General features: G+C 37.7%; 1 protein-coding gene across 3 annotated transcripts in view; it reads left to right on the top strand.

Moving 5' to 3' along the window:
- The window catches only part of B3galt1 (beta-1,3-galactosyltransferase 1), a 135,172-nt gene extending 132,642 nt beyond the window's left edge, over positions 1 to 2,530 (top strand). For all 3 annotated transcript variants that reach the window (XM_038335721.1, XM_038335722.1, XM_038335723.1), the window contains one exon: positions 313 to 2,530. In XM_038335721.1, the coding sequence (XP_038191649.1) occupies positions 542 to 1,522 (981 nt within the window). In that variant the 5' untranslated portion in view covers positions 313 to 541 and the 3' untranslated portion in view covers positions 1,523 to 2,530. The remainder of the gene's footprint in view (positions 1 to 312) is intronic.
- Positions 2,531 to 12,573: the final 10,043 nt, after the last annotated feature.

Below are 12,573 nucleotides of genomic sequence, written 5' to 3'. Positions count from 1 at the left end.
ATGCAATGCTAGCCTCTTCTAAATAAGGAGATTCCTTCCAGGAAGTTACTGATGGCAGGTCTACTCCCTAGCTGCATAGTGCTCATGGTAATATATTCATGTATATGGAATAAGAATCTGCATAAACAGTTTCTATTCATGCCACAGAAGAAGCTAGGAGGTTATGTCAGCGGTCTTTCAAGGCTTATGGAAATGAATGACCATGTTTATTTCTGTCATCACTGATAATTCTTACACCTTTATTGTATTTATTCAAGAATATGAACACGGCTAAGTAAACCTGAACACAACTGTACTTTATTGATTTTGCAGAGTTCCAAGGACGATTTCTGAGGCATGGGGCATCCATCAGGGTGGGAGGAGAGAGAAGTGAGTGCTACGATGCCGGAGCACAGCTGAGGCGCACAGACACCTAGCAACCGACTCCTCTCCTGCAGAATTCATTGCTTGCTGAATAATATGCTGCCTTTGCAAAGGGACGCGAAACTCGTGCCTCAAAGACGTGTTCTTCAGCCTTTGCAGTAGACCTGTTCTCAAGACCATGGCTTCAAAAGTCTCCTGCCTCTATGTTTTGACCGTTGTGTGCTGGGCCAGCGCTCTCTGGTACTTAAGCATCACCCGACCTACTTCTTCCTACACTGGCTCAAAGCCATTCAGTCACCTAACCGTTGCCCGGAAAAACTTCACCTTTGGCAACATAAGAACTCGACCTATAAACCCCCACTCTTTTGAGTTTCTGATAAATGAACCCAACAAATGTGAGAAAAACATTCCTTTCCTTGTGATCCTCATTAGTACCACACACAAGGAATTTGATGCCCGCCAGGCCATCCGGGAGACTTGGGGGGATGAGAACAACTTCAAAGGGATCAAGATAGCCACTCTTTTCCTCCTGGGCAAAAATGCTGATCCTGTTCTGAACCAGATGGTGGAGCAAGAGAGTCAGATCTTCCATGACATCATTGTGGAGGACTTCATTGACTCTTACCACAACCTCACCCTCAAAACCTTAATGGGGATGAGATGGGTGGCCACTTTCTGTTCAAAAGCCAAGTATGTCATGAAGACCGACAGTGACATTTTTGTGAACATGGACAACCTTATTTATAAACTTCTGAAACCCTCCACCAAGCCGAGAAGAAGGTATTTTACTGGTTACGTCATCAATGGTGGGCCGATCCGGGATGTCCGCAGTAAGTGGTATATGCCTCGGGATTTGTACCCTGACAGCAACTACCCGCCATTCTGTTCAGGAACTGGCTATATCTTTTCCGCTGATGTGGCTGAACTCATTTACAAAACCTCCCTCCATACCAGGCTGCTTCACCTTGAAGATGTGTACGTGGGACTGTGTCTTCGAAAGCTAGGCATACACCCTTTCCAGAATAGCGGCTTCAACCACTGGAAAATGGCCTACAGTTTGTGTAGGTACCGCCGCGTCATCACCGTCCACCAGATCTCTCCGGAAGAAATGCACAGGATCTGGAACGACATGTCAAGCAAGAAGCATCTCAGATGCTAGGGTTTTTATTGATGTACATACGTTTCTTTTCTAAGAAATGGAGACTAAGGTGTTGGTATTTTGTGGGTGTCACCAAGGGAAAATGAACTGGTAAGGGGTTTTGTAAAGTCTTTGCTTCCTGTTCCTGGTTCCTTTCTTGGATCACTAATTTACAAGTATTGGGCTCAGTCATGGAAACAGTAAGTGCATTAGGAGGGCCAGATTTCACTCTCAGGTCCTAAGACATTGTCATTTGTTTCCAAAAGTGATTCTAAATAACTGCTAGGATTGTGCACTGCGCATCTGAGATCAAAAAAATCTGGGTCAGGAAATGGAAATTCACACTAAGGTCTTCATATCATTGCTGCAAAAATAAATAGTAACTCTTTAGGGGAAAAAAAAAACCAAGCCAGAAAAGATACATAGTCAGGAAGCCACACTGGATGTGATTTTTAATGCTGGGTGTTATTGTCACTTTGGATTTTTGCATATATTGCCACAGAATGTGTACAGAATCCGTGATTCTACCAATAATTGATTTTATCTTATCCCTGGTAGGGAGGCTGTGATGAGATAGATGGGAATTGAAACTTGAGAATCAGTTATTCTGTATGAATAGAAACACGTAGGCTTATACTTTCAAGGATTAAATCTGGTCAGCAGGTGGGTTGTACATAAAATGCTACTCCAAGTAAGCAACTAAACACATTTTTTTTTCAGAACAGATATTACATGGTGCCACCGAGGAGACTGCCAAATGTAGTACTGTCACCTGCTTTTTTCCATATAATGTCTTTAAGTGCATTTTACAGTTCTTTGATCAGGCAGGTGTCTGTCTCCATGTGTAGAAAATAAGTTAGTAGGAGGTCCAGAAACAATACATAGCAGTTGATAAAATGCAAATTTAGGCATCCATTCTAACTAGCATAAGCTTAGCAACAGTGTACAATGCCCCTCTCACATGTTTGCAAAGCATGTGAGACAAATCTTTAACAGGTACCAGTGTTATTGAAAGATGTGGCCCTGCTACCAAAAAAAAAAAAAAAAAAAAAAAAAAAAAAAAAAAAAAAAAAAACGTAATATGCTCATGACATCTAAAGCATTTAAGTACTTTTAGCAGCAGAGCTGTTCTGAGATGTTCTGGAGGTTCTGTGGCTGAGATCCAAGGGAAGGAAGAATGGGGAAGCCTGAGTTCAGATCCCACTGATGCCACAAACTTACATGGACCCTATGAACAGGCATCTCGTTTTTAATGTACTTCTGTATGCTCACTTGCAAAATGGCTAAACAGAAAAATCTACCTCACAGATACTGTGAGAGCAAATCATGTTTGCTAATAAGTATTTTGAGATCTTTAGTTTAAAAGGTGCTACGTAATGCATTATGCTAAATGCTAAAATTATTACAGTCATTATAAAGATGGTCATCAGTTGTGGTAACATCATCTTCATATAACAATTTACCCAAATAAAGATTGACTGTGAACTCTCAGTGTACCTAATTCTTCCAAGACTTGATATTTTCTTGGCTATAAGTTAGCTGATTGTGGAAGCTTCAATTTCTCTGCCATGTTTCAGGTTTGGGTGACAAACTTGTTACTCCGGTGTGTTGCCTTGGTATCCCAGAATGTTGAAAAGCATTTGCTTTGCTTTGGGACAAGTTTTACATTTGCTTTGAAAAATGCATCCTGACCACATAAATCATAAGAATCATTTGCCATGAATTCTTAAATTTTTTTAGGACGAGTAGAGCTAATCTACTCCTTGGAAGAGGAGTCAGCGCTCTGCACATCTTCCCTTCATTAGGGAACTCATCGTTGTCATGCAAAGAAAGCCCCGCAGCTAAAAGTGTTCCTTTTATCTATTTTATTTGCACCTTAATGTCTGGAATACCCACATAGAAGCTGATGGCGATAGTGATAGGGAGACAAAAGGAAGAAATGGAACCCCTATAATCTCATTAGCCCTTGCTAGGAAACGCCAGAACTCTCATTAGTCCCAAAGTACTAAATGACACAGGTCCTCCCACCCTTTCATTTGATTTGATCCCTGAGCAGTGTCAAGGGTTCTGGGAAGAAGTGAAGCAGGTTAAGCTGAGCCACCCTCCCATCACCCAGCCTCAACCGTTGTGAGCTCCAGTCACTGGGAAAGCCTCATGTCCTCCCAGTTGCACAGCTGAATGCAGTCGCTGTCTCCTACTATGGCCTTGCATCTACCCCGTGCTCAGCCAAGTCACTTTTCATGTCAAAGAATCTCACATTATAATAACCTAACCATGTGTGCCCACCTATGTATTGTTTTATACCTATGTGTGGGATATGCACAGAGCACTGGTCTGGTCTTGAAAAGGAGAAAACATCAGAAAACCATGTCTTAAAGAACTATTTCTTATCTTTTTTTTAATGCTACATAGTGCCCATATGACAAAAATGTAAATAGACATCAACGATTACATGTACATATTTTAAAAGGGGTTTTTTTCTTCACTTCAAGTGTATGTACAGCTAGAATCTGCTTGATGTGTAACATTTTCTTCTGCATGGAAGTCAATGAGGCAAGGCCATTTGTCCAGTATTTCAATAGCCTTAAGCATGTTTGCTCTTTGTTTTTTGGATGTTCAAAAAAAATGTTTAACTTATCAAGGAAAAGCTCTAATTTTCTACTTTTGTTAGTTCTATGACAAGAAACCGGTCAAATTACTGTCAAGGTTATTTATTAAGCCATTCTTACCATTTATTGAAGAAAAATCATAATAATGACAGTATTCTGGGGCTGGGGGGTGTAACTCAGTGGTAAGCACTTGCCTAGCATACAAAGGGCTCTGGGTTCAGTCCTCAGCACTGCAATAATATAGTGAAAATAATGATAGCACTATTGAACCAGAAGTCACTCAAAGAATTTTGTAAACACTGTCTAACTCCCCGTTATTTCTTCGTTATGTACTAGATGACATCAGCATCTATAATCTTAAAGTTTCTTCATTTATTTCTTAGAGAAAAATATGCTTTCTCTTTGGTGCCTCGTTTACGTGGCTTTGTCTTCTTGGAACAGTTTTACTATATGGCAATGTAACAATGTACTTTTAAATAACCAGGTTCAAAACATGAAGATCATTTTTGATTTGAATATTGATTAAATACGGGAGAACAAAACCCCTTATGTGATGAGAAACGGAGGGGAAACGAACTCTTTACAGAGAAGCCGAGGAAGGAGTTTTTCAATCAAATTTCTTCTAACAAAAGACAATGGAATATTTATGTACAGCATCTGGAAATCATTTTCTACCTTTCCTAATATGTGGGTTCAGTGCGGGAATTGATTGTATCATTTCTGTAAAGGTGAAGATACTTTTTTATAAGCAACAGGTAACTTGTGAATGGAAGAAATAATTTACTAGACACGCTTGATGATAATTGGACCTTTAGGTATATTGTTATATATGAATGATTGTATTTATGTATTTATTTGTTCAAAATTGTACATATGGTTTTGCCAAAAGTAACTGTGTGTTAAAGTGCACTCTCTGGGTTTGTAGTACTATTTAGGGTTACATGGGTTGCCAATCAAGCTGCTAATCAGAAGACTATTTTTTGTATCAGTGTTACAACGTGTGACAAATAGACAGCGCTGTCTTCTCATCACTTTCTTTAACTTCCTCTTGAAATGTAAACTGTTGGTTGAAAGCACGATGCTAATGTACAGACCCATCTGTCAAGGGGAAGATCACGGTTTCATAAAGCTGATTTTTTTTTTTAATTCTTGGGACAAATAAACAAAAGAAGAACTCATCCCATTTTCTTCTGCTTCTTTTGCATGGCTCTCTTTGGGGAGATGTGATTGTTGAAAATAGTTCGTTGGCATACAAAAGAGTTCCAAAATAGCGCAGAATGGAGTATAACAAAGGTATATTTATTAGGGGGTAAACTCACAGAAATAGTAGCCAACCACAGTCCTCTGAGAACTGAAACTGAATCCAGCAGCCAAGAGGCCTGCCCATGCTTTTCATGTATTTATAGTACATGAGAACACACCCAAAGTGGGCTGGTATCCTAAAGGCTATTGGCTGAAGGCATTCCCTCAGCACCTCCCTGTTTGTCTATATAAGAGAGTTCTAAGCATAATACAAAACTATATACAATAAGAACAAATATCAAGTATTGCCCAGGGAAAAGAAGAGGCAAAAACATACATAAAAATTATAATTACAACTAGCATCAACAACATCAAACAAGAAACATATGGTAAAGGTTTCAATAGTTATCCTAGCCTAAGGAGTCTAAGTCTTATAATAAAAATGGCTTGGTTAAGACATAAGAGGAAAGTAACTATGACTATCTAGTTTTTAACTCAATCAAAGGCCTGAGAAGGGAAAGTATAATCAAGCAACTTCCAAAAGAAACGAGAGACAACCGGCTGCCTGGGCAATCACCCAAAGTTTGCAATGTTGGGGGAATTGACTTTGGCTAAGGCCTAGAGTAATTGACAGACCATTTTCAGAGTCAAGAAAACTTTAAAAACTGTCTTAAACAGTCTTGGCATGGTTTGGAAATCTTTTTGCTTGTATCCTGCTTGTCCAGTAAGGACACTATGCATTTTGTCAGTAGTCAAGATAGGGGCAGTTCTTTGTCCAAATGCCAGTTTTGCCAAGAAGGAAACAAACTTCAAGTAGAGTATCTTCAGTGCCCCAAATTCTCTCAGGAACAGATCAGGACTGCCAGGAGCAATTGTGTCTTATGTCAACAGAATCCTAAGTTACTTAAATGCCATATTTTACAGTTCTTTGAAGTGTTTGAAGATTGCCTATCTATGCATAATGCATCTAAACAACCTGATTAGTCTAACTATAAGTATGACAAACATGGATGATTATTGACCAGTAATTCTTAATACCTATATAATTTAAAGACAAAGGCTTCACATTATAATTAAGCAATCTTTAAAGAAATGTGCAACAAATGAAACAATGACCTCAGAATGTAAACAATGTATAAGTATCATGATCAGAGGTAGAAATGTATAGTGCAATATAATAAATATATCGTAAAATTGCATCAATATATAAAATATCTTAAGCTGAGATAGAAAAATGCATGCATACTATGTGACAAAATAACTTTGCATAGGTGCATAAATATGTAAAGAGACATAGGAGCATATTCAATATAACAAATATAATTTGAATTTGTATCAATATATAAGAATTTATACCAATGAAAATTGTTTATAAAGAATAGCTCACAAGTATTCTCACTATTATAACTCACTGTTATTACACTAATCTACCTCCTATTATCCCATCCCATCTATTCCCTTTTTTATAAAAGAGATATTCCTCCCTAAGCCAACTTCATTTCCAATCCCAACGCTACACCAATTATAACCCAACCACTAATAATGTCTCTAGCCCTGAGATAAATCTGATGGGATAGGGGATGCCATTTTTTAGAATTTCTTCCAGCTGTCATGGGGGCAATGTTATTTCTATGGGACCCTATAAAAACTAAAATGATGGTTAAGTTTCAAGATCACTATCTGGTATACTTACAGATAGTCTCAGGCTTTTCCTGAAGTTCTTATTTGAAGTTCCAGCCAAAATGTTGTAAGAAGTTGCATCATCTCACCTAGCCAAGTTGGAATCATCTTGAGAAGTTTGTAACCCCAAACCAATCTTAAAGTGGTGCTATCAGCATAATGGCATCATATTAACCAGGGGGAATTGTTGTTGTGGGGCCTCATCTTCTTCCTGGAAACCTCAAAGATTACTGAAGGAAAATTTATTGTTCATTGTAGAAGATTTAAACATTATTCATATAGACATATATGAATATATATACATATATATGTATGTATGTATGTATGTATGTATGTATGTGTGTATATATGTATGTATGTATGTAAAAGGTCCCATAGAGACAAAAATAGGTATGGAGAAAAGTAAAATATTTTGAAAGCAGAGTTTTGATAATATAAGTCCCTAAATTTTATTTTCCTTCTGTCCTATACCAGGTGGCTTCAGATATAAGACAGAAACTCTGAATTTTTTCTTTCTATAACATGCTTGGATTTAGAGAAGGGGAGCCACTGTCCAACTCCAAAGCCAGCTTTGATTTTTTTTAAGTGAGTTGTGGCTATTATTATAGTGAGAAGTAAAAAGATATGTATGTTTAGATAATGAAATTTTACCCTGCACAGGGTATTGGTACCATAAGTCATATTTCTCTTTGCTTGGTGATTGTTTCTGAATAACTATCTTTTCCTCTTTAGGTATCTAGATGTCTAAGGTCTCCCGACTTTTTGAAGATGGATATTTTCCTGAAAAAAAAAAAAAACAAAAAAAGAACTGTGCCCCAAACTTTATGAGGTTTCCTTACATCTATAGGATTGTCACCTTTGTGGATGAGTTGTCATTTCTCTTTATCAAGAGGTTTCTCCTTTTCAAACCGAATCTTCATTAATTTTGATGGTATTTGTAGCTTTTCTTCTCCTGTGGAAACAAGAGCAAGACCCCTTCCCCAATGCAGCACGTCTCTTGGTTTCCATTCTGAGGTCAACACATCCTTGAAATACACCGACTGATTTAATTCAGAAGTTTTTTTCTATTATCCAATGTCTCTCTGCTGCCATTATTCCTTTCTTATTAGCATTAAGAAAATTCAAGGTTAATAAAGCATTATGCAATCTATTTCTGGGGGTATTATTTTATCCCTGTTTGTTTTACATATCCTTTATAGTTCAATTTGATCTTTCTATAATTGCCTGACCTGTAGAACTGTGTGGCATACCTGTAATATGTTTTATATTATAAGAAAAAAATTGTTTCATTCTCTTAGAGACATATTCTGGACGATTATCTGTCTTTATGTGTGCAGGTTTATCCATGATGGCCATAACTTCTAATAAATGTGATTATCAAATCAGCCTTTTCCAAACTCAAAGCAGTTGCCCCTTGAAAACATGAATAGGTGTCAATAGTGTGTTGTATATATTTTAATTTTCTAAATTCTGAAATGTGGAGCACATCTATCTTTAAGATTTTATTCCTTTGAGATAATGGTGTTTGATTATATAAAGAACAAGTAGGGCATCTCCTTATAATCTCCTTTGCTATTGACAAGATGTTTTTATGAAATTCTGAGGCCTTCAGCATATTTCTAATCAATAATTGATCAATTTCTGCATTACCTTGTGCTAGAGGACCTGTGTTATATATATGGAACAAATCCTATTCCTGATTATTTCTTGAACCTTAGTAAATAATGAAGCTGGTATAAATTCAGCAGTTTCAATATGCAAACAACTCTTTCTACATATTGTGAATTGGTAACTATGTTGAGAGGTTCTTTAAAATCTCTTAGTATCATGAGAATAGCATATAATACTGACTTTTGAACAGAATCATAAAGGTTTTTTTCCACTTTAATTAAATCTTCTGATGTGAAATCTGCCATTCCTGATTTATTTGCATCAGTATAGAATGTAGGGGTTCTAGTTATTGGTGTACAGTACGAGGAAGGATCCAATTAGCTTTCTTTATAAGGTTAATGCTATCACTTTTGGGATAATTGTTATTAATCACTCCCCAAAAAATTAGTATAAGCTCTTTGCCAGGGTTCATTGTCTTCCCATAGTTTTTAATTTTATCATTAGTAACAGGTACTATAATTTCTGCTGTGTCTATTCCTGCTAATTGACAAAGTCTCGATTTTCCTTTTATAATTAATTCAGAAATATTTTCCACATAAGATTTTAATTTTTATTCAGTTTGTGTGGTAAAAAATATCCATTTTAAGGTAATATCTTTCCTCTGCATTAAGATTCCTGTAAGGGAATATTTGGAGGGTGATATGATCAGAACGCAGTTAAGATCCAGATCCACACGATCCACGTGTACCTCCTGTAAATTCCTCTTCAAGGCCAACTCTTTCTCAACTTCAGTTGTTAATTCCCTGGGGCTATTTAAGTCTTTGTCACCATCTAAGGTTTTGTTTAAATGGATTATTTGATCAGGTGTTATCCCAGAAGTGGACCATAGTTTGGAAATGTCTCCTAGCAAGCTTTGGAAGTCATTGAGAGTCTGCAATTTATCTCTCCTAATTTGTGGGATTTTTGTGTTTTAATAAACTTACCTCCATTATAATTTTCAGAAAATTGTGTAGGTGTAATCATCTTTATTGGCCAACATGTGTAAACAGTTGGGGCAGAAAGACATGTCAGAAATAGTACCTGAGACTTAAAATTACTAACAGATTTATTTAAATACTTAAAAGCAGCACAGCCACGTATGGAGAAGGTTTGAGTTGAGCAGGTCAAGAAGCCTAGAACTTTCAAGCATTTCTGAGCTGCGAGGTTACTGGCCAGAACTCGAGCCAGACATTTGCGGATTTGAACTGGGACAGCAAGCCTGTGCTCCAGGTACAGAGTTAGAGCTTCTGCTCCCAAAGCCAAAGCTTGGCCTGATCAGTGTAAGCCTAGCAGAAGCCAGAAGAGCCGTGCAGCAATTATAGCAGAAAGCAGCAGGCAGTAGTAGGGGGGACCAAGCCACACAGATACGGGCTGCTGTGGGAAATTGCCTAGTCACCGTGATGGCCCACTGAGTCAAACTGTATGCAACTGCATGCCAGCAGGGGTAGTTCAGCTGTGTGGGGAGGGAGAAGACCACAGCTGCTGGTCTGGGCAGGGCCCACAATGACGTTGACTCAGCCTACATTGGGTGCTCATTTGTTGGTGTACAAAAGAGTTCCAAAGTAGCCCAGAATGTAGTATAATAAAGGTTTATTTATTAGGGAAAAAACTCACAGAAATAGTAGCAAACCACTGCCCTCTGCATACACTGGGAACTGGAACCGAATCCAGCAGCCAAGAGGCCTGAGCACACTTTTAATCTGTATTTATAGTACATGAGACCATGCCCAAAGTGGGCCAGTATCTTAAAGGCTATTAGCTGAAGGAGTTCTAAAAGCAATAGTTGACGCTAGCTGGCTTTAATCTTCCTAACAGTTTCAATGTAGACAATGGTTTAAACAACTCAGAGTTCCTCTATGATAGCATGAAGCACATTAGTGATCACCTTGGAGGCTTTTGGGTCCATTGAATAAGCCAAGGACTCCCCTGGGTAGAGGGAGACATGCTTCTCACTGCTTCTCATTGGCTTCAGAGAAGTGTCTTTACTGGCCTACTAAGTGTGTGTATGAAAATTCTACCTGCAGAGGGACATTCTGTTGAGAACCTGCTGAGCAAGCCAGGGCAGGTTAAATCCAAGAAAAAAATATCATTTAATGTTTCACCCATATATCTGCTGAGCAATATCACATATAGCCTCAAGAGTTTATGAACAGAAAAATTATTCCAACATGGATGGGTAGATGCTGATGCCTAATTATTAACTGTAAGCAAGGGACTAAGAGCTTAGTTAAGAAACAAAAAGAGTTTTTATATTATTATTCATTTCGGTCCAGCTAACCATGTCTTAACTTTCTAAAGGAGATGTAAATTTGTTTAGTCCCTTTTCCCCTTATAGCTCCAATTTTACAGCTGCAAAAATTTAAGCTGAAATATGTGAACAAATAATAAAACCATAAAATATACAGTTTTGCATTCCATGTGACTTTTTAAAGAGCCACCATCAAGAATCTTGTACTCTGATCAGAAAAATTCTATTTATTTGCAGACATATTAGAAATGCAAATTCATTTGTTGTACCACAGACTTGAAAATGGAGCTCAGCAATTTACACTAATAGGTGCCCCATACACGTGCTAAAGTTGAGAGTACAGATCTAAAGTGGAGCAGTCATAACAGTCTATGAACTACAATCTATGAACTACATCCAGCCCACTTCCCGTGACCTGAAAAGGATTTCATGATGAATATACGGGCTCTTTGACTGAACACAGTCTATGCAATGTATTATACCAACAGTAGGAAGTCTATTCTTTCCAGTATTAGATATATTCTAAAAACTGAAAGTCACTGCTGTATTATATTTTGGTTTCCATCAATCCAAAAAACATGCAACTTTACTTTCTGTCTTAAGAACTTTCATGTATCTACAGTTTTGGTATCTTAACCTGCAACTTGTAAAATATTAAGTATCTGACCCATTATCAGAAAGTCTGCCCAGTTTTGATCTAGAGAGACAGAGAAACACTGTAAAAAGCGTTAGACACAGAAATCTCTGCATGTATACACACGGAATCACACGGACCAAGCATGCTTGTGTTGTCTCCTCATGTAGCCAGAGAAATGACAATGTGGTCATGATTACAAATTATGTTGAAAATCAACAGCTGCATGTATGTTTAAAATAGTTCCTTTCTCTCTCCGAATGATTTTTAAAAATTATAAAGCTCGATTTTAATTATAACAATTACTCACAGTTTAATTAATATATTGCTTAAAGATGTGTCGGTATCAGACCAAAGAGGGTGGGTTTCAAATAGCTTGATTGTCATAATTACGAGCATTCTGTTTTCTCATTTACTTAATTGATTGTCATAGATATCCAGATGAATTCACACCACTGAAAGAGAATTGAATGCATTTCTAAAAGAGGGAGAAAAAGAAATAACAGAAATGGGTCTATTTTGAAAAATAACATGTAATTCACGTGGGCATGAAAATTTTCCCTTGATAATATCCTCTTACCTCTTCACTGTTAAAATGAGCAGTTTTTAAAATGTAAAGTAAATGAATTTTTAAAGAGTTATTGATTCAACACATCTGTAATAACAGTGACTCTACTGTGTCAGCTGGAATTGCCTAAAACTCCAGAAAGTTCCCCTCCCATCTTTCTCATGGCATCTATGAGTTTAAGGTATTATGTCAATGATGAGTTAGGTCTCCTGCAGTGACCTCAGGCCTCACCTGAGGAGCACATGGCATAACTGGTGATTTATGCTCTCTCTGATATGTGTTACAGCGTGTTTACTAAGCAGTGGGTGCTGGGGATGGCAGGCCCAGAGGAGTGACATGAAGTTGGGATAGGGAGGGAGCTCGTGAAGACTTTTTCAAGGATGACCTCAGCCAGTGTGAGGTGAGGGGGCAAAACACACTAGAGAATATTGGCCATTGCAA

This window comes from Arvicola amphibius, chromosome 7 (genome assembly GCF_903992535.2).
Source record: "Arvicola amphibius chromosome 7, mArvAmp1.2, whole genome shotgun sequence".
Lineage (NCBI taxonomy): Eukaryota > Metazoa > Chordata > Mammalia > Rodentia > Cricetidae > Arvicola > Arvicola amphibius.
This window is presented reverse-complemented; position numbering and strand designations above follow the sequence as displayed.